The sequence below is a fragment of the Arachis hypogaea genome, chromosome 17, assembly GCF_003086295.3.
Source record: "Arachis hypogaea cultivar Tifrunner chromosome 17, arahy.Tifrunner.gnm2.J5K5, whole genome shotgun sequence".
In the NCBI taxonomy this organism is placed as follows: Eukaryota; Viridiplantae; Streptophyta; class Magnoliopsida; order Fabales; family Fabaceae; genus Arachis; species Arachis hypogaea.
Genome location: NC_092052.1, coordinates 11,784,245 through 11,808,346, shown reverse-complemented (window position 1 = coordinate 11,808,346; position 24,102 = coordinate 11,784,245). Strand labels below are relative to the sequence as shown.

Genomic DNA, 24,102 nt, shown 5'->3' with positions numbered 1-24,102 from the left:
AAAATACATAAGATTTGAGACTAATTAATGCATAATATTGTGTTATTTGTATTGATTTAAATATTTAGTGTTATTAGACAATATTAGTATTGATTATGGTTATGCTTTAATTTTAGAGAATAGTTGGTTCTTGTTATATTTTTCTAAGTGAATTTTACTATGTCAAATAATGGTTGGAGTCTTAGAAATTTGGATATTTTTACATGCTACCTTATAAAAAAGTATCAAGGTCATGTAATGTTAACGGCCCAATTTTCACCCGATTTTTACGTGGCCCAAAAATGTATAGATTTCATCGGGTCTACAGTCGGGTTCGGGTTTAATAAATATACCCAGTATATATTTCGGGTCGGGTCTGGATCACATCAAACCCAGTTTCACCCGGCCATGCACATCTCTACCTTATGGTTAAGGGTTGTCTACTCTAACCCACTCGTCTGAAAAAAAAAAAAAAAAAAAAAAAAAACTAAATATTTTACTTAAAATTTCTTTAGAATTGATTTAGATGTTTACAAATTTAAAATTATCCCTTAATATTTAATATAATTCAATTTTACTATTATGTTAAATCTTTGATGGTTTATACTTGGTAAAAAAAAAAAAAAAATTGTCTTCTATCCTTGGTTATCTAATCATCACGTACCCTTTTATCCATTGTCTTTCATGACGACGACTACCTCCTGTCAAATTGTTAGTTATTATCATAATTATAATTGAATGTAGAAAAGACTAAAAAACACAAACAATAAAATTTCCTTATCTAAGAAGATAACATTTTGAAACTTCCAATGATAATAAATGTAGCTAATTTTATTCTATTTATAAAACTATTTTTCTTATAATTTCGTGACAAATATCTTTAAAAAAATCCTTTATTTTTATAAAGGATTTTTTTTAATTCAAAAATATAGACTCTATCTAAATCCTAGTCTAAATGCTAAAGCCTATTACGCTATTGCAACACCAATTTTATTCTTTGGCTCATTCTACAATGGAATAGTGATTTTCATTCTATAAGTTAACACCAAATTCTATTCAATTTGTATAAGGACGTTTCATAATTAATAAACATATAGAATACATGCATATACATCTCAAGAAATGAATAATAAAGGGTATATATATATATTTGACAAGAACATCATTATCAACACAAGTATTGAATAGTGATCGGTGACATTTCATGGTGGAGTGGCGACAACATTGACAGCACCGCAATTACAAGGGTGTTACCACCAAAATAATAAAAAAAAGATATAATTTCAGGAGATGAGCGTGACAAGTGGGTTATATAATGGCGATTTGTGAGACCTTATGTTAATTTCAAACTGGGGCACTAAAAATATTTGGCTATTTAGTCTCCCATGATGATGATGTCACCTCTAGCTACTAGCTGATGGTACCCTATACAATTAAGACAAACAAAATCAATCTCATGCTTCCACAGCCGTTAGCCAATCTTTCCTTAACAACTTGTTATATGAAAAATGAAAACAAATATATTATTTAGTTTAATCGTGCTTAATCAACTAAAACAATCTTCGGTCCCTTGATTATCTCTAATAGTTTGTTTGGAAGACTTCTTGAATTTTCTTTTCCTGTACTTCATGTCAAATTATATTATTTTTTTAAATAATTTCATTTTCTATTTATCTTAACAAAACCAATCTCGTTAAAACTTTTTTTAGAAGATATTAATGTTATAACTATTAAAATTATGGAGAGTGCTAGGTAAATAATGATCATCTTGAATAACATAAACAACCACCAATCATAAAAAATACACTACATCCTAATTTAATACTACTAATTAAATTTAAGATTAATTTACTCTTTTAACCCTATTAATTCACATTATTCACATATTGTTCAAGAATATTGTAAATTACCTATACTTTTCCTAAAATTATATTCAATCATATTACCTATAAAAAAAATCAATTATCAAATCAATAATTTGTATAGAATATTAGTATGGCGTAACACCAGCAACTGAAAATTCTCCCACTAATCTAACAACAGAAGATTATAAATGATGGGAACAGAACAAGAGCCCTTAAAAATATTTTCTAATTCTGATCCTTGTATTTCCTAAATTCAAACTAACTTTATCATTCCAAGACGACAGTTGATTGGTGGTTTTCCATTCTATCCTTCAAATCCCACTCTGAATAGTTTTAGACCACAATAAATGCATATTAAAATACAAAATTTGCATTAAAAATAAGTTAATATATATATATATATATATATGATAATTGATTTTTTGTGTGTAACTAGTATTTTTGAAAAACATTTTATGTCACATATTTACAAAGAAGAATCTCACACCTAACATTACTCAAATTTTGGCAGAGATCAATATATGGTTTTGTAAATCAACGGGGATCACAATAAAATTGACAATGAATTTGCTTGCATGTCAAGGTATGTAGAAACAACAAAGAGAAACCAATCCTCGCTTTTTATATTCACAAAATTGTGCATGCTCATCATTGGAAAGAGAACAAGAGTTTGGAAGTAGAACCATTTTTTTTCTGAATTACAACAGAAAAAACACAGCTTATTACATAATTACGCTACGGCTACAAATTGCATAGAAAATTTGAAGGGGGGAAAACCATCTAAACTAAAAAAAACAATACAACCAACTTACAAACAGAGACTTTCAAAAGGATTCCAAAAAAGAAAAGTTGTTGTTATATACAGATATCTAATTGTCTTCATCTCTAACATATGCTGCTGGATCCAAAGGTATAACAGTATCTGGAAAATCTTTTCTCGGTCCAGCAAGGGAGTAGTATGCAAGAATGTGAGCTGGATGCTCGACCTCAGCATTGTCATTCATGGCCACACGCCTCGAAGGGATCAACTCGATGTTCCAAAATGGTCTAGCCATTGCCAGAAGATCACGCCCCGAACGAGACGCTCCATAGCCTTGCACCCAAAGGTACCTCAGAGAAGTCAACCGTGTCGCTGCAATAGCCAATGCATACTCACTGAAAAATGAACACCCTCTCATCTCAAGCTTCTGAAGGCTTGGACAACCCTTTGAGAACTCCAAGAGTCCTCTATCGGTTTCACCAACGTAGCCGAGTAACATCCATCTAACATTCGGGCTATATTGCCCTATGTAACCGAGCCCCACGTCAGTGAGGCCACCTGGTCTAAGGTACAATGCGAATCTTCTCAGTCTGTTGCAACCTCTTAGCAATGCCCTCACCCCATTGTCAAGGGGCAAATCAGTGATCTTCTCCTCTCGGTCGAGCAAGACGAGGCGAAAATCGCAGAGGTTTCTGAGGTGGGTGCCTATGTGTTCCAAACACGCGTTTGTGATGTCAGATACATAAACAGCCATGTATTCAAGTTCGGGGCAGCCTTGTGACAAAGCAGTTAGTCCTCTCTGGGAAACTACGCCTGCTTCTTCAGCCATTCCTTGATCATCGTCACCTCTTTCGATTCTTAGCCTTTTTAGCTTCTTGCAACTGCTGGCAAGTACTTCTAATCCTCTGTCCCCAATTACATTCCTTGACTGCCCATAAAGGAAAAATTGTAGGCTCATAAAATGAATATTTCAATTATAAACCTGTTACTAAACTATAACAAATAATAATGCCATGCAGACAACAATATATTAATACCAGTTTTCCACCAGATATATGATGGTGGTCGAATTAAATGTAATTGTAAGATCTAGTCACTTATCCAAAGACGACTAATTATGTTATATCATTCTGAAACTTATTTTTTGAACATCTTTTTTTGAGTAAGAATAAAGTTCACAATAAAGAAGGATTAACTTTCTTTTTTGTTTCTTTTTAGTTGCAAAAATACCATCTTATGTTTATCCTGTTTCGTATTTTCAAGATTTTATGAAGAAAAATAGTGAAAATCAAATCTTAACATAGTCCTGAAAGAAGAGAACATGGTCAAAATACAGTGATAAATTTTGTAATTAATATTGCAAACAGGGTACAGGAATTTGGTTATTGTCGTTAAAAGAATAAAGATTAGACAGAGTCCATAAGATCAAACCATGCTCATTGAGCAATATATAAAAATACTTGTAATTTGTAAATGACTATGCTTCCTAATAGACTTACACAAGACAGCTAAAATTTAGAAGCTTAGACTAAAAGAAATTATAAGAACAAAGATGAAAACAGTCATTGCAAGGATTTGAAGTGCTAACAAAACTTGAAACAAAAAGGTTCTGGAAACTAACCTCTAAGACTTCCAAGTTGGGGCACCTTTGAATTAAATTACAGTGATCCTCTGTGTCCAGCAATGCATATAGAAGGTCCAATTTCTTGAGTCGTGTGGCGTAAGGGAACACAATCGGCAATTCATCACTTCCAATGTATGTCAAACCCAATCGGCTTAACCTTGCTGGCAACACCACGGCATTGTACCTCTCCGGTGGCTCATTGTAGGTGCCCCCTGAGAATTCTTCGAGTGACGATGCATATCTGAAGAAGTTGACAAGATCCATGATTTCAGAATCAGTGATCTTCACAGAGGCTAAGTTGGGGCAGTTTCTGGCTATGAGCTCAAGGTCCTGAATCCTAACATGGTTGTTAATATCCGTCAAGTAATAATTGAGGGACTCAAGAACTGTGTTGTTTAGAGCAAGCTGATGGAGCCATTCACCATCGTTCTCAACTACTGCGCTTTCCTCCAAAAACAAGATTCTCAAATTCCTGCCATAAATTATTAATTCACAATCAGAACTGCATTAATCAAAAAGTTTGTAGATCATCAAGTTGGAAAAATATCATATCTAAGATTCTTAGAATGGAAATGACAGACTTATAAAACCTCTACATGACTTGAAAATTTTGAACATTATATATACATTTCCCATTCAATGATCAACTTGCATACCATTTTGACATATAGATGGAGATACAAAGACTAGCCTTTCAACATTTTTCATGGATAAAACAAAGTAAACTAAAGCTTTATATCAGCACAAAAATTTAACCAGTAATTAAGGGCAGAAACACGTTTAATAAGAAAATAAAAAAGAAAAGAAAGTAAAAAAAAGCCTGTAAAGTGACTGTGGGGAAAAAATGAGGGACAAAAGTGATTACACATTTTATAATACTAATATGGAAGTTGATTTATATTAACTCAATCATTTACTAAATTCTCTCGCTGACTTGGACATTTACATAGATACGTATCACGTCATAAGATCTTACACAAACCAGTGTTGTAAGAAAAAATATTTATACTATATACAACCGAGAAGACTAATTCAAAATCAAAATCATACAAGACGGCCTCCAACACTTAGAGATGATAGAAAAAGACAAAGGGATCAAGTAAGTTAGTTTTTTATTTATTAAAATGAAACGTAAGGTATCACGCAATGTCATATCTAAGAATTCAAATGATGAATCACTAAATTTATGAGGAAATTCCATCTTCTTTAGCCCCCCCAAATCATGAATGATGAATCACTAAACTTGTGTATAGATTAACGGGATTTGGACCTCCAACAATTTAATCTCTTGGCAAATTATCAAGGTTCACTAAAGTAATTTGCAGAGACATATATCATCAAGACTAGAACCGAATTTCAAAGGCAATGTATGTCTACCACAAGATGAGCCCGTACATAATCATTATCTAAACCATATTCATCAGAAATGGAAAATGTAATGTAGTGAAGTGGGGCACTATTACAAAGAATAGGACAATAAAAATAAAACAATACTAATTCCAAGTGCAACATAACATTAACAGTTTCCAATTAGAAGAAGAATCAAACAAAAAGTTATTTCCTTTTAAACTATTACATTCATGCAATTATTATAATATAAAATAAAATTAGTACTACTTTTTCCTTGTTTAGTTCCTTAATCCAGACACTCCTTAATAGAAAGTTAGAGATTAAAAAACTGCATTCATTAACAGTAAACATTAAATGAAGCTCAAATCCTCAAAACCAGTCCACAAACCGCAAGTGGTAGTTACCATAATTTTCATTATTAAGAACAAAATTAAATTAAAGAAAAGGATTAATTAGATAGTTAGTTAGTTATTACCTGCAAAATCTGGCAATATAGTAGAGTCCATCAGTGGAGAAGCCAGAACACTTATCAAGCTTAAGAGCTTGAAGAACATGGCCTCTGGAACGAGCAAGAAGCTCAAGATCCATATCCCTAACGATCATTCGTCGAAAGTGAAGGCTCTTAAGGCAATCGAAGTAGTGAGAGATCTCTTTAACCCAAGGAGTAACGAAACCGCCCCAATCCTCAGGTATGAGGTTGAACATGGCGGCGCGTGGCTTTCCTTTGAGCTTCAGGGACTCCAAGTGGGGGAAGCGGCGGCGGAGCCTGTCCGGTGACGTGGTGTAGCAGAGCGCGATGGTCACGTGCTTCCGAGTCAGTGAGTCCAGCTCGTACCACCGCCGGCACACCTGCGACACGGCGTCGCGGTCCTTCGGGTCGTGGATGTACGGCATCACTATGTCCAACACCACGTCCGACAGCCTCGTACTTATCATCGCCTCCATCCTCTTCTTGTTGCTCCCTCCGCCGCCGCCGCCGCCGCCGCCGCCGTCTTCCTCCATCGACGCCATCAAGCGTGGACGGCCAATTTTCTAACGTGTTGGAAGATCTCGACTTATTGGATGCAGATCGGTGTCGGGTGGAAAGAAATTAAAAAAAAAAAAACAAAAAACAAAAAGCTCAGGGGATTCACACGATTTTTCTATTCTGTTTTTTTTTTTTTAAATTTAATGCTTTGGTTGTGTTATTGAGCTACGGGGGAGGTTGAAACAGTTGAAACTTAAACCTCTTGAGAAGGTGAAGTTGACACGTGGTGAAGCGTGGAAGCGTGGGAATGGAGCGCCGCAAAAATGGGTTTAGGACGTGGAAGGAGGAGGAGAGATAATGAAAGGGTGAGTTTTTAGGGTTGAAGAAGAGGAAAGGGGACGAGGTGGGGAATCGGAGAAGAAGAAGAGATTGGAGAAGGGACGGTGGAGATTGAGAGTTGGGAAGTGTTGTCTGACAATGGAGAGGGGATTAGATCGGAGGTTGTGAAGGAAAAGAAGGAAGGGATTAGTGAAGTGAGTGGTACAGTACATTTATTAGGTAACAAATTTGGGATATCGAAGGATTTAACGGAGTGAGGTGAGAGATAAAAGCCCAAGGAAAATTTGGAGTACTGCGTAAACACAATAACGACAAATATCCCAACTCCCAGCTTCTAACTTCTAGCAACAACACTTAACTCCCTCTGTAAAAGTAACACTCTATGTAATCATCTAGAAGACTTGTAATTAGTTAGTTTTCTCCGCTATGGTGAATCATCATGTGTGTGCTAAGCTACATTCTTCTTCTATTATTATTATTACTATTAAGATGATGTTATTTTAGTTTAATTCTTATTTATTGTTAATATAAAGAAATATTTTTAATGGTGTATTATTAAATTTATTATCTCTTTTTTTTTTTTGAATTATTTTATTTAATATGATTTTTTTGTCCAATTAGTACTATTTCAGAGTTTTTTTGAAATCTTTTTAGTATTATAAAATAATTGACAAATTTAGACGAATAAATATTTTATAACACTAATGTAGTTTGACCATTACAAATATTTAAATACATTTTTTAATATATACTAAAAGTAACATTTATATCAAGACAACGTATTTTTCGTTATAGTTTGATCTATATCTACATAATAATTTTAATAATTTTATGAGTCCTTCTAAGGAGCCAATAGAATATTTGTACAAGATACTAGGGATAATAAATATTTTATGTTATGAAACCATTCATCCTAAAAGTTTAAGTTGATTTTGGGGTTAGTTCTGATACCATATCATGATATCACTTATTCCAAAAATTTTAGCCGATGAAAAAAGATAACACTAATGATTATATCTCTAATATTGAATCGGACATCTCTAAACCTCCATTATACATATTGTACAAATATTTCATTGACTCCTTATATTTTCTCTAGTTTTATATATGTGCTATAATCATAAAAGACAATAATTCATGAATATCTATTTTTCCAAAGGAAAAAAAAATCTTATTTATATGTAAACACAACAAATAATTATATATTAATATTTTTTTTTGGTGACTAATTATATATTAATATAAAACTCTTTTAAATATTACACCAGAACTAAATTTTCCTTTCTAATTTTCAAGGATTAGATTGCTCCACGAATATATATATATTACTTTTTTCTTTAAGATATTTTAATGTTTAAACATTATTTTCTTTCAAATCTCATCATAGTACAATCTTTTTTTAATGCTTTTGAATCATTAAACACCTAAACATTTATCATGGAAGGAAAATTAACCACTACAAAACCCCAATTCCATTCTAATCAATAATTGCGGGCTTTCCAAATTCAAGCCTTAGCTTGCTATTTGCGGTCATATTCTCGTCGTATTTATATATAAAATAAAAACAACTTCATCCCTGTATATAATATTCCTAATTTTTACAATTGGACTCCATACTTAGGATAATATTTAGGTGGATACTACAATGAAGATGGCAAAAATATCTTCTCATGAAGATGCTTTGGTTAAAAGTGTGGTTTATTTATTTAGCCACACTTTAAACAAAAACAACACTTTTATAAATATCAAAATCTAACCATACAATCCATCATCCAAAGGTCAAAAAGAAATATACTCATATGAAGACAATTATGCCATCTTCATTGTAGTATCCACCTAATATTTATATGTCTCTCCATTTCCTCTCTCCATCTAATAAGTCCACCCTTTTTGGAATCTAATTCATTCTCAAATCTCCTAATCCTCAAATCCCAAGTTAATACTAACCACAATAGGGCGTATCTTTAGATGCTATTAAATGTTAAAAAAATTAATAAAAAATAATAATTTATAAATTTTAATGTAAATAAAAATACTAAAAAATTTAAAAATATATATTTTTAAAAAGGCTACAATTCTTATATTTTTCAAAAAAACAATATTTTAAAATTAAAGACAGATATTTTTAAATAATAAATAAATAAATAAATATTTTTATATTGTTGTATCCAAACATAGTTGATAGATAAAAAAATATTTTTATATGAAATATCTAAATATAAAACTTTTTTATTTTTTTAATTTTTAAAAATAAAATTATGTTAAAAAGAATTAAAAAAGGAACCCACCCAAATACGTTCAGCAACTTGTTTATTACAGCATTTTTCCCTCTTTTTTTTAATATTTTGGTTTGATACACTGTAAGCAGTGCTGGGTAAAATTACAAAATTGGATTAAAATAAACAACTTTTGACATTTTATGAGTGGAATGTAACTTTAATTTTGATTCTTAAAAAAACTAATTGCTAAAATATAAAATTAATTTTGATACATGCATTAATATTATAAAATAATTTAAATTAATTATTATCAGCTAATTAACTAGATTAATTTACATAATTTTGAGTGTGATGCATGAATATGCATCAGACGCTTATAATTTATTTTTACACCGACAAATATATATAAAAAAAATTATTATTATTATAATAAGGATGAATAAGTTGTTCATCTTTCTTAAGTAGTTTTTCAAAGATAATTTTCAAAATTATAACAATTTGATAAATAAAATAAAAATAAGTTTTAATAAGCATAAGTTGCAACAATTATATTTAATAACATTACTTTTAAAATTTAAAATAAATTTACTAAATATAAATGTAATAAAAGTGTAAGAATACAAACTTAATTTAGAAAGATCTCATAGATACTTTTAAAATAATACTTCTAAAAATATTTTAATTTTAAAAAACTAATAAATTTTAAAAATATTTCATAAACACTTTTAATTTTTAAAAACTAAAACTAAAAATACAAATACATAATTTATTTATATCTTTAAAAATACAAACGTATTTTCAATAAATTTTTCCGAATCCACTTGCATATACATTTAAAACTATCCTTTCAAATAAGAATTAGTTTTAGAAATCATTTTCATAAACTAGAAGATACTATATATAGCTACCATGAAAAGGATCGTTGGAAGGGAAGAGGATATTTTAAAGAGGAATAATTGAGGATTTCAAGGCTCTGATAAAAGATACCGAACTGAAACAAACTGAAATTGAACAAAATGATTACACTCAGTGGTGGCAAGATGATTAGATTTATCCACCATATGTTGAAAAGGGTACCTGGTTCATCCTCTTGAGAAAATTACTAAAAGAGGTTATCTTTGGGCAGAAAAACAGAAAGAGAAACAAATATTTTGATTGGCACATGTGCCAAATAGTAATTAGGCCCAACAACCATTAATATATTTATCTTATTTTAAATATATATATATATATAGGTAAATACTAAATCAATATCGGAAAGATTTTGGCGCTGATAAAATAATACCTAATCTTTATTATTAACAAAATAATTCCTAAAAGATTTTAAAATTAAAAAAAAGTAATCAGCCATCAATTGAGTTAACTCGAGTTACGATTTAGGAATGATGTGTCAGTTAATAATGATCATAATTACAAAAATTATTCATTTTTAATTTTAAAAACATCTCAATTCCAATTTTTTTAAAAATTTTAATCCCTTTTTTCTCTTCTTCTACCTCACTATTACCATTTCCTAGTCCCCACTCTATTAATCCTATCTCCAAATTACATTCACTTTTTCTTTATTTCTTTTTTCTTCGCAATCTTCCTCTTCCTCACCTCACCTTACTATAAACTCTTTTCCATAATCCAATATTTACACTATTCAACTACAATAATAAGTCATTAACAATAATAACATTTACAAAGTTCAACAACAACAGTATGCATTTTGTTTAAAATAAAAAAAAAACAAATATAAAGATAGAAAAGGAGAAATAAAGAGAAGAAGAGAGGGACAACTGAGAAAGAAAAAAAAAAACATAAAGTAGTGGGATAGATGAGAAAATAGAAGAGAGAAAAAAATCAAAGGAGAAAAAAAGAGTTCATTGGAGAAGAGGAAAAAGGAACTTGTCAGCGATAGAATTGGAAGTTGAATCTTGTGCTTCAGATCCATGGGAGGAGGAGAAAGAGGAAGAAGAGGAGGAGAAGTAGCTATAGCTGATGAATCTTGCAAACAACAGAATAAGGGCTTAAACTTTAGTCTCCAAATCCGCGCCTTCTCGCTTGGATCTTTTGATTTCATTCTTTATTCTCTCACACGATTGCAAATGTTGTCAACACTAGAGAAAATAGTTCAGAGTTAGGTGAGAAAGAGGAAGATTGTGAAGAAAAAAGAGGTAAAGAGAGAGGTGAATGTGATTTGGAGATGGAGTTAGTGAGAATGGTGGGTGGTGCAAGAGGTGGTAGTAGTGAGGTAGAATAAGAGAAAAAATGGATTATGATTTTAGAAAATTGAATTAGGGTATTTTTAAAATTATAAAAATTAAAAGTGGATAACATTTGTACAGAAATTATTTTTAATATGGAAGTGGAGATGGTGTTTTATTTGAATATTGACATTTGAAGTGTATTACAGTATTGTGGAAATATTTAACACGCCCCCTACGTATTTCAACATGCCCCCCACGTGTTGGCTGGGATGTTGCCAAGTGTCTAACACGCCCCTCCCCCCACGTGTTGACTCCTCACCTCCAAAATTCACCCATCTGTAAATCTGTAATTATACCAAATAATCTCATTTCTAACAAAACATCAATATTTTTTCCATATAAAAAAAAATTATCCACATTTGTAATTATGATAATTGTTAATTGACACGTCACTGTTAAACCGTTACTCCAGGTAACTCAATTGATGGATGGTCACTTTTGTCAAATTTTAAAATCTTTCGAGAATTATTTTGTTAATAACAAAGATCAATTACCATTTTATCAGTGTCTAAATCTTTCGAGTACCGATTTAGTATTTATTTCTCTCTCTCTCAGGTACCATTTAGGATTAGTGTACCGATTTGGATCAGGTACCATTTAGAATTAGTCTTAGAGCACATGTCCTTCATCATCACCCTAGCACCTACCTAGTCGGCTTTGATCCAATCTCCCACCAAGTTCTGCTGAAGATTGCCTTTGAGTGAGTTATCCAACAACTGATTGCAATGTTTTGATTCATGACCAAGGGAAGCACAATAAGTATATACAACACCTATCATTTCGTATCGAGCAGCTATCTCCAACATCTTATTATCAAGCCTTATGATTTTGAAACAATCACGAATTTTTTCATCACCATTAATCTCTACTTGAGTCTTAACTGACTGATTTTTCCTAACATAAAAAAAAAACCCCACATCTATAACTCTTCCAATATTCTCGCCTATCCTCCTATCCACCGCCAGAGTCTTGAATCTCCAATAGTCCCAGAACTGAATCCATGTTGGGAAGCTTGGTATAGGATTCTCTTCTGTATTATGTTTCTCTGTCTATCTTTGAATGTGGATGATATAATCCTTAATCAATTAAGGAGACCCTCTCTCAATCTGCTTAACATCCATATAATGATCAAGAAAAAATTGAAATATGTTACCTCTTTTTTTCATTGTATCAAATCTCTCCAGATCTTCCAAATTGCCTTGAGTGTTGAATAGTTTTCAGCGAGAATAGTTTGTCTGCAAAAATTCTTTCAATCAAACTATTTATACAGACATAAATATCTTGGGCAATATATTTTTTATGAATCTCAAATTATATTCTTTCTGCGTACTATTTCTTTACTAGTATCGATATTATTGTTATGTTACTAAGAAAATAGACTAAAAAAATAAAAAAAATCAGAAAAAAGATTAAAGAATAGATTAAAAAAGTAAAAGTCAAAGAATTAAGAAAAATAGCCGATCATGCTAATTTAATAAATTTAATGGCCATAAATATTTTCTATTAGAAAAAACCTTAACGATTGAGTTTGTAGTGTTGAGTTTGTCTCTATTTTTTTTTTATATTATATTTTATTGTAAAAGAGTGCTAGGGATCAGCAAGTTTTGTGATTTATAACCATCAATTAGCTATTATTGGTATTTTTAATGGTGTGAGATTTCATCCAATGGTGTGGGATTACTCATTTTTCTTTTGTTGGTTAAGTGCGGGCCAAATTTTAATAAAAATATTGTTAGGTACCAAACAAATGACACAGCAAAATATAGAGATGAAAAATTAGAAATTTGTATAAAATATGGAAACAATTGAATAACTTTCTTTGAGAATTACAACTTCTCTTTATCACAAAGAGACTATAATAACACTCTCTCTTGACAAAAGGAGAAAACCACTCAAATAAATATTATGTTATTCTATCTGTATGACTTGATTGAAATGAATTAAAGAAAAACTCAATTTATAGGTGAATTTCTTTAATATGAACCATCCGTCAATTAGAGGTATATAATTTTTCTCTTTTCAACCATTAAAATTCTAAGGTTATAAACTAATATTGTTTATTACCTTTCATTTTATTTAGTTATTATTTATTTATTTATTTTCTAAAATTAGCTTTCACAATCTCCCACTTAAAGCTAATTTTGATAAATTTTAAAATTCATGTTGCTCATGTATTCGATAGGCCGTATGAGGATTTACACCATTCAAACTTTTCTGTGTTGATTGATTTTGTCATGGCACCTGCTATGTTATCTTTCGTGTGAATCTTCTGCATATCAACACTTCCTTCTTCTACTACTTTCTGAATAAAGTGATATTGTACTTCAATGTGTTTTGTTCTTGAATGAAAGGCAGGATTCCTTGCAATGTGCAAGGCACTCTGACTGTCACAATACACAGAAATCTTTTGTTGTTTGTGCCCGAGTTCTTCCATCAACCTTTGGATCCAAATAACTTCCTTGCATGCTTGTGTAGCTGCCATATATTCAGCTTCTGTAGTAGATAAAGCTACAACAGGCTGTAATTTAGATAGCCAGCTCACAACTCCTCCTGCAAGCATGAACACATATCATGTGGTAGATTTTCGTTTATCAAGATCACCTGCAAAATCTGAATCAACATATCCATTGACAATAAATTCCGATCCTCCAAAACATAATGCAACATTCGAGGCCCCTTTGATGTATCTCAGGATCCTCTTAACAGCATTCCAATGCTCTTTACCCGGATCTGCCATAAATCAACTTACCACCGCAACTGCTTGAGCAATATCTGGCCTTGTACAGATCATGACATACATAAGGCTTCCCACTGCTGATACATACCGCACTCGAGACATTTCCATCCTCTCTGCTTCACTACTAGAGCACATACTTGAGGATAATTTAAAATTCATAGGAAGTGGGGTTGAAATTGGCTTACATTCTTGCATATTGAAGCGTTGCAAGATCTTCTTCAAATAATTCTTTTGCGATAGCCAAATCTTCCTATCCCTTTTGTCTCGGTGAATTTGCATCCCTAAAATCTTGTTTGCTGGTCCCAAATTTTTCATATCAAACTCCCTAGCGAACTGTGCCTTCAATTCTTGGATTTGATCTTTCTTGGGACCTACCACCAACATGTCATCCACATACAACAACAGAATGATGAAATCATTATCACCAGACCTCTTGTAATAGGTACAATGATCTGAACTAAGTCTGTTGTATCTAAGGCTAATAATGAAAGAATCAAATCTCTTGTACCAACACCTTGGCGCCTGCTTTAGACCGTACAGAGATTTAGTTAACCTGCAAACTAAGTTTTCTTTTCCTTGTTCTTCAAAACCTTCTAATTGGAGCATATATATATATTCTTCAAGTTCTCCACGAAGAAAAACAGTCTTTACATCTAATTGCTCTAGATGTAAATTAAATACAGCACACATAGCCAAAACTATTCTAATAGTAGTTAGTCTCACCACTGGAGAAAATATTTCATTAAAGTCAACACCTTCTTTCTGAGCATATCCCTTGACAACCAATCTTGCACGATATCGTTCCACCTGATCATTACTATCTCGTTTGATCTTGTAAACCCATTTGTTACTAATGGCTTTTCGACTTGCTGGAAGTTCAACAAGTTTTCAGGTATGGTTCCTGTGTAATGCCTCAATTTCTTCTTGCATTGCTGTCATCCACATAGAAGCGTCTGGATTGCGCATAGCCTCCATAAAAGTTGTTGGCTCTCCATCTTCTGTCAAAAGACAATATGCATCATAGTTTGTCAAAACATAATTTGAGTGTCATGATGGTGTTCTTCTTTGTCGGGTGGATCGACGAACTTCTATGTCATTGGCCTCTACTTCTTGTTCTTCATGCTGTGGTTCTACTTCAGAAAGATCACATTCTCTGTATTTTTCATCTATTTGAACAGTGGTTATCTCTTTAACAATGTTGTCATTTTCTTGTTCTTTTTGCAATTCATCTTCTGCAAATATCACATCTCTACTGACAACTATCTTGTGGACAGTGGGATTCCACAGGTGATACCCCTTAACTCCGTCAGCATAACCCAAAAATATACATTTTCTAGATTTTGCATCCATCTTTGTTCTTTCCTGGGAATTGTACATCACGTACACAGGGCAACCAAATATATGTAAAGAAGAATAATTAGGTGGCTTACCTTGCCACATCTCCGTTGGTGTCTTTAACCCAATTGCAGTTGATAGTGACCGATTTATCACATAACAGGCGGTTTTAACAACTTCTGCCCAAAAAGACTTGGCCAAGCCTGCAGTTTGCAACATAGCTCGTGCTCTTTCTAGGAGAGTCCTATTCATTCGCTCTGCTACACCATTTTGCTGAGGCGTATATGCAACTGTGAATTGCTGTTGAATACCTGCTTGCTTGCAAAATGTTAGAAAATCACCATCGACATATTCTCCTCCATTATTTGTCCTTAAACACTTGATCTTCTTTCTAGATTCAAGTTCTAACTTTGCTTTGAATTCTTTGAACATCGCAAACATGTCTGACTTCTTCTTGATTGGGTACACCCATAGCCTCCTAGAGTAATCATCAATAAATGATACAAGATATTTTGCTCCTCCTAGGGACATCTCTGGTGATTCCCACACATCAGAATGAATCAACTCCAATATGTGCTTGCTCTGAGCAGTTGATCTACCAAACGTCAATCTATGTTGCTTGCTTGTAACGCAGTGCTTACAAAACGGTAAGTTTACCGATTTGAGCCTGGGAATGAGATTACATTCTACAAGAATCTTTAATCCTCGTTCTGACATGTGCCCAATTTGTAATGCCATATCATTGTCATTTCTTCTTGGCTTGCTGAAGCAACTAATGCCTCTGCCTCTTGTAAAGTATCTCCCACAAGCATGTATAGATTTGTTGCAATCTTTTCTACTTTTATTACCACAAGAGCTCCTTTAACAACTTTCAAGATCCCACCTTCAATATGGGTCTTACAACCAAGTTCATCCAATTGTCCAATCAATAACAAATTTTTCTTCAAGACTTTCACGTGTCTTACCCCTTGAAATGAACAAATAGAGCCATCAAACATTTTTATTTTGACAGTACCCATTCCAACAATTTCTAAGGCATGATCATTTTCGATAAACACCGATCCTTCCAAGACAGGTTCATATGTACAAAATCAATCACGAAGAGGAGTCATATGCCATGTTGCTCCTGAATCAACAATCCAAATATCAGTGAGCTGTTTGCTGCCTTTAGAACCAATTGTTGCTTTGCCATACAGGATTTCTCCATCATCAGAGGTGCTCACAACACATCCTTGAGAACTTGATCCTTCTGGAACCTTCTCTATACTCTTCTTATTCCAACAATCTTTCTTGAAGTGCCATCTCTTACCACAATTGTAGCATTTGACCTGCTTCTTACTTTGTGACTTTGGTCTACTTTAACTTCCACTGGAATCACGCTCCATTGATCTCCCTCTTGTCATCAACAAAGCCTCTGCTTATTTTGAGTTCTCTAATCTATCTTCCTTATTCTTGCGCCTAGATTTTTCTTCAAGAACCGCAGCATCCATGTCATCAAAAGAAAGACAATCAGTCAAAATATTATTAGTTAAGTTAATGATAAGCTGATCATATGAATCTGGTAGACTTTGAAGTAAGAGTTCTGCACGTTTGTTTTCTGCTATGGTATATTCCAACGATGAGAGTTGGGAAAATAGCATATTTAGATTGTTGATGTGATCCATTGTCGATGTGGACTCAGTCATTCGAAGAGTATAAAGTCTTCTCTTCAAGAATATCTTGTTGTGAAGTGACTTGACTTCATATAATTTGGTGAGAGCATCCCAAATTTCCTTTGCTATCTTTTTCTCTGCTACACTTGATAAAATTGAGTCAGCTAGTGCCAAGTGTAAGTTTGTAACAGCATTATTATCCATCTCCTTCCATTTATCTGTAATTCCAGTGGGTCTACCTTCAATTGCTGTCATGCAATTGTCTTTCTCATAATGGCTTTTATCTTCAATTTCCATATGGAAAAATTACTCCCACTAAATTTTGGAATTTCATACTTTGCTGCCATTTTTTTTAGACGGTAACTCGCAGCGGAAAAAAGAAAATATTAATTAGCAACCTTAGGCTCTGATACTACTGTTAGGTACCAGACAAATGATACAGCAAAATTTGTATAAAATATGAAAACAATTGAATAACTTTCTTTGAGAATTACAACTTCTCTCTATCACAAAGAGACTACAATAACACTCTCTCTTGACAAAAAAAGAAAACTACTCAAAGAAATATTATGTTATTCTATCTGTATGACTTGATTGAAATGAATTAAAGAAAAACTCAATTTATACGTGAATTTTTTCAATATGAACCATCTGTCAATTAAAAGTATATAATTCTTCTCTTTTTCAACCATTAAAATTCTAAGATTATAAACTAAGATTATTTATTACCTTTCATTTTATTTAGTTATTATTTATTAATTTATTTTCTAAAATTAACTTTACTAATTTTCATAAATGCTGGTCCTAAATTTTCTCTTTTATTATATTGAGATCTCTTGTTTAAAAAAACTATCTCGATTGATAAGATTGTTTAGGATAGGGTTTTATATTGTTGATATGAAACGAATTAGTTTTTTCTTTAATAAAAAGGATTTTGTCTAAGTGGAAGAAAAATCCCAGGCAATGATCTATCCCCCCCATCGCATTAGTAATTGCTGGCAAGCATCTGTCTCTTTCCACTTCCATCATGGGTTTGAAAACTTGAAAGAGAGACTCGTAAATAAAATAAATAAAAATAGCAATTGCCAATTGTGGAGGCTACATAGAACAAACTTCAAGAGTTTAAAGAAAGACTTTGTCACTGAAATCACAATAGACATGTAACAATTTGGAAAAATATAGGATTTATTTATTTATTTCTTTATTTTGTATATAGAGTATTAGACTTATTAGCAAACATATGCCCACAAACTTTTTTTCTTGGTCCTATGTATACTCCTATCAATTTCTTCTTAGGCCATGCATTGGATTGGATAAAGCCGCCAGAAAACTTTTCTTTCCTAACCTACGATGAGATTATTACTAAGGAGAGACTATAAAAATTGTTAAGAAATTTTAGATTGATATAAAATTTTATAAATATAATTCAACAATATGTAGATTTAAAGGAATAAAAAAATTGTTGAAATAATTATAAATTGATATGAATTTTTATAAATATAATCCAAGGGTAAATTTTGTTTAAAAAAGTCATTTTATTAAAAAATTCAACAAATATTAAATTAAATATCATGATAAAAAAAATTGGCTATTAACTAATTAATTGATTGCAAAATTGAACAATAATGGCCTAGCTAGGAGCTGTGATCAACTATAGGATCGGTAAGAGAAGTTGCTGAATTTGAAGTAATAAACAAGAGACATGCATGAAAGGGAAGATGGAAAATGATTTATCAATTCCAATAAGTGACGTGGTCCAAGAATATCAATTCATCGAGACCGATATTAAGAAATTTCTATATTTTTATTAAAACAATTAAACAAATGAATTGCCCCTCGCTCTTAAAATATTTCCTTTAGCGGAAAAGACTGAATCTTTGAATTTTCAACGATGGATTTAGGGTAATTTATTTAATTAAATTGTTTCAACCTCAATATTACGTAAATATATTGTTTTCAAATTCAATACGCAATTGCATTGTTTCATGAATTTAAATAAATTGCTACTGGCAGTAGCGGTTTACAGGTGTACAGAAACTGCTATAACCAGCCGCAGTTTACGTGTAATAGGGCTAAGTCATAAACCGCTGCTGTCAGCAGCGGTTTATGTGTGTGCGTGTGTGATAGTAAACCGCTAGAGCCTATAGCGGTTTACGTTGAGGATGCTGAATGGGGCTGCCTATATAAACCATGGAGGGGCCAAATGTGGAGAGGTAGAGTGTTATTCACAAATGGAGGGGGAGGATAGTTTTGTGGCTCTGGTTCACTGCTCTGGAAAAATTCAAAAGAGCAAAAGGCATGGTGTGAAATTCACAGATAGAGAACCACTTAGTATTTTTATCAGATCGTCGATTACATTGGCAGAGATTAAGCTAAGCATATTACGGAAGCTCGGTACCTGTGGGACGAAGTGGGTAAAAAAGTTATTTTACAAGATTCCAATAGCCGTTGTTTCAACTGGTGTGAGATATGAGACCTTCGTGATAGGGTCGGATGAAGACCTGCAGGTCTTGTTTCACTGCAGGCGTAGTTTTCCGGAGGTGAGGGTACCTGAGCTGCTTGCGAAGTTGGAAGATGGTGTGGATAGCTCTGGGGCATCGGCACCGAATCCTCAGTCGACCATAGCCGGTGGTGCCTCGACATCGATGCCTGTGGTAGCAGCGGCAGTTCTGATTCATGAGCCCGAACATGCTGGGGATGTTCATGCATATGTGGCTCCTGTTGTGCCTGATTTTGAATTTGATGCCGGTCCGGATCGAGTTGAGAATGCGCTGTGTGACGATGATTTGGATGAGGAGCCGGTCGATATTGGTGGGGACAGTGATGATGATATTCCAAGAGGTACACGTACAACCCATGGAGGTTCCGGTTCTGGAACACAAGAGTATCCTCCCCACCTCTCTTCTTTCAACTTGGAAGCATCGGCCAACACCAGAATGTAGATGCAACATTCGATGGGCAGGGGATGCATGATGGGACACCTATGACTGAATTTCAGATTGGCCAATCGTTCCAGAGTAAGGAGGAAGCCGTGCTGAGCGTAAAAGATTACAGTATCCGGCGTGGAGTTGAGTATAAGGTTATGGAGTCAAACAATCTGAAATACCAAGGGAGATGCAAGGAGTTTGGTAACGGGTGCACGTGGTTGATTCGGATAGTCATGCGGAAAAGGAAGAGCACATGGGAAGTTAGGAGGTACAACGGACCACACACGTGTATGGCCACATCGATATCGAGCGATCACAAGTAGCTTGATTATCATGTCATCTGTGTGAGAATTTTTCCATTGGTTAGAGCTGATGCGTCGGTGTCGATTAAGGTGTTGCAAGAGGCAACGGAGGCGACATATGGATTCAGGTCTAGTTATCGGAAGGTGTGGTTGGCGAAGCAGAAGGAAGTATCGCAGATATATGGCGATTGGGAGGAGTCGTATGCGGATCTGCCTCGATGGATCCTTGGGGTCACATGCACCATGGAAGGTTCCGTTGCTCTGCTGAAGACCTCCCCGGTTAGAGTAGGTGACCAAGTTGATGAAGATAGAGTCTACTTTCATCGCATGTTTTGGACATTCCCTCCATGTATTGAGGCATTCCGCCACTGTAAGCTGCTCGTAAGCATCGACGGAACACACCTCTATGGCAAGTATGGCGGGACATTGTTGTTGGCGATCGCTCAGGATGGTAACTCGAATATTTTGCCTGTTGCGTTTGCACTCGTGGAGGGGGAAAATGCAGAGTCTTGGTCATACTTTCTATCTAATCTTAGAAGACATGTTACTCCACAGCAAGGTATTCTCGTTATCTCTGATAGACACAACGGCTGGTGAAGTTGTTTGTTGTCCGGGGGCAGACGGCAGAGGCACAATTAGGGTCCGGGCACTGATTCTTGCAGGCACTAGTTAAGGCCATTGAGCGTAACCTGAAGGATTCGAGGTGCTTCACCGTGACTGTGTTTGATAGGCATCACCTTGACTATACAGTGGCTGAGACTACTCCCACTGGCAAATTCTCGTTGGGTAGCTATCGGGTTTCTCTGAGACTACTTACCACAACAAGTATATATCTAGTCACAACAAGAGAGCAAACCAGAAATGAAACCCTAACTAGTATAATACTTACATCACGAGCGGTCAAGCGATCCAATGCAAGCCGATAGCTTATGACCTTCTGTTCCTTGCCATCGTTCGGAGGTAAGTATGCAGACCACCTAATTGTAAATCATATCAGACACAAACTTAAAAAACCGCCCTATCAATTTTTAAGCATTAAAAAAACATAACCCATACCTGGATGCCAGCGGGAAAGAGAAAACCTCAAACCTGGACGGCCTCAAAGTCGAAAACCGCCAGAATATCCAACTCTGCAGCAACTGTAGGGGACCCGCAAGGTTAGTCACATTTCTGTTCGCCACCCGACACATGCATCGGTATAACCAAGTCAAAGCAGCCGACCCCCAGCTATACCTCCCCATGTCATCAAGGTTTGCCACAAATGGCAACCACCATATATGTACCCGGTTCGCACTCTTGTCCCCAAATAACTGAGTTCAATAACAGCATCATGATGTAGGCACGTGCGTAGATGCGGACAGTCTCCTTGGTCGCATCTGGTGGTAGCACCCTAAACCTCTCGTGGAACCATGTAAAGTGTACTGTCATCTGCTTGACCTTATTCGGTGGAGGCTGCTCACCGAATAGTTCCTCAAACCACTCCCAAGCTGGTCGGCCACCCTCCATGTATTTCTCAAACTCACCAAGGCAACCACTCACAGCCTCCCCATCCACAGGCAGCCCTAGCTGAAATGCCACGTCTTGCAATGTCACTGTGCACTCTCCGAAAGGCATATGGAACGTGTGCGTCTCAAGACGCCACCTCTCAACGAACGCGCTAACCAATGGCTTATCCAACCAGAACCATTGGCTGTTTAGCCTGGCCAAATGGTACAATCCAGCCCTCTCTAAATATGGGATGATCCTTTCATGCATTAGCATATTCTGTTGCCGTCTCACACTGTATACACACCTAGTGGACTACACAGAACATGAAAGAAATACAGGGTCCAATTAAATTCTCCTATCCATAAAAAATTCCCCTATCTAACAATAACAAATATCTTAACCCATCAACAAATGATGAACCGGTAAACAAATTAATCTATGAACCCTATATAACTAAGCCATCGAAAAATATGTAAGCTTCAAATTATAGAAACTAATTACGATAGTAAAAATAACAACACACATACTTGCATAAATAACAGCCAGAATTATAAAAATACTATAAAGCTTTAAAATAAAAAACTTCATATCATACAATTACACTAACTGAACTAAAATAAATCACTAACGTCAACTGTCCCTTTCCCTAAACTAAACCAACAACATGTAGAATAACATTCATTGAAGGGATTTAAAATTCAGCTAACTAGTCATATTTATAAATTAACAAGAAAAATTTAAAACTCTAACCCAAACCAATTAAACTAACATCCTAGCATGCGAAGCCTAATTTCAAACTAGAGGGAATAATATATAAATTCTAGTTCGTCTACCTTACATACCATTTTTCTAACTAACAAATACTAAGCCTTAAAAAAAATAATTATTAACTAATCTCGTCACCAATAGAACCGGCAATATGCGCAATACCGTTCAGTCGGTACAAGGTCCTGTCTGCCATGATAACTCGCCGAAAGTCGCCGCTGAGATACCTCGGACCCGCTCTCAACTTGCTCTGACCTCTCTCTAGAATTTTCTCTCTCTAAAAAACCTCACAACCCCTCCAAATGAATAATCCGCGGCTACCACCACGGTTTATATAGGCAGCCAATTACACGTAAACCGCTATAGGCTCTAGCGGTTTACGCACGCACACCAATTCACGTAAACAGCTGCTGGCAACAGCGGTTTATGACCAATGCATATTCCACGTAAACCGCGGCTGGTACCAGCGGTTTATGACTTAGCCCTATTGCACGTAAACCGCGGCTAGTTGTAGCGGTTTCTGTACACCTGTAAACCGCTACTGCTAGTAGCGGTTTATATAGATACGTGAAACAATGTATTTGCGTATTGAATTTGGAAACAATGTATTTGCGTAATATTGAGAGTAAAACCATTTAATTAAGAAAATTGCCCATGGATTTATATAATTATATCCTTTAACTAGTATTTTTATCGGTAATAATATTATGAGAATATAAATTTTTTAAAATTACGTCGATCCTGATATTATAAATTATGACACAAAAAATTTATAGCATTAAATTATTTTTACAAAAAAATCATAAGGGACAAAAATTTTTTACTCTCGTAGACTAAAAAGATCAGGATCTCTGTAGATAAAAAGAATTAAATAATAAATTTTTAGTTATTATTTTCATACAAAAGAGTTTAATTTTTTACTAATAATTAGTTTTAACATTCGTTATCTAAAATTTGAAAATTTTAACATGTATACTTTTATATTTAATTACGTGTTAAGTCTATTGCACAAATAGAAATAATTAATTTTTATGTTTGCTATTTAAAAATAATATTTTTTCTCTCTATATATAAAAATATAATTAGATATTAGTATAAAAAATTTATACTGATAGTTATAAAATTAACTCAATTTTTTTTAAATAATTGAATCTTGATTCTAACTTTTAATCACAATATTAGTACTTTTTCTAAATTATATGTAATAAATATTTAAAGAAAAAAGTGAAAATATAAATTAAAAAGATAATTAGTAAAAATTAAAATTAAATAAAAAATATACATATTATAATATTTTTATTTAAATTATATTATATTGTTAATTTTATTTTTTGTCAAACAGAAAGGTAGAGCGAGAAAAATAGAGAATAAGAGAAAAGAGAGAAAGATAAAAAAGAAAATTAAAATGAAAGAGGGAGTTTGTTAATTTTGGAAGCTAAAAAAAATATTTTTATTATAATAAAAAAATATAAATTATAAATTATATATAGAGTGAGAAGGATAGAGAGAAACATAAGAAAAGATCGAGAGAGGTAGATAGG

At 33.7% G+C, this 24,102-nt stretch overlaps 2 protein-coding genes across 2 annotated transcripts; one reads left to right on the top strand and one right to left on the bottom strand.

Moving 5' to 3' along the window:
* Positions 1–2,447: 2,447 nt before the first annotated feature.
* On the bottom strand, positions 2,448–7,250 carry LOC112764254 (coronatine-insensitive protein 1). Its single transcript, XM_025809805.3, has 3 exons — positions 6,054–7,250; positions 4,226–4,700; positions 2,448–3,532 (listed from the first exon to the last, which is right to left on the bottom strand). Exons 1-3 carry the CDS (start codon positions 6,587–6,589, stop codon positions 2,714–2,716), a joined length of 1,830 nt encoding a protein of 609 aa, XP_025665590.1. The 5' UTR covers positions 6,590–7,250; the 3' UTR covers positions 2,448–2,713.
* Positions 7,251–20,062: 12,812 nt separating this feature from the next.
* Positions 20,063–20,905, top strand: LOC112762808 (uncharacterized). The gene is made up of 2 exons (XM_025808644.1): positions 20,063–20,274; positions 20,374–20,905. Exons 1-2 carry the CDS (start codon positions 20,063–20,065, stop codon positions 20,903–20,905), a joined length of 744 nt encoding a protein of 247 aa, XP_025664429.1.
* Positions 20,906–24,102: the final 3,197 nt, after the last annotated feature.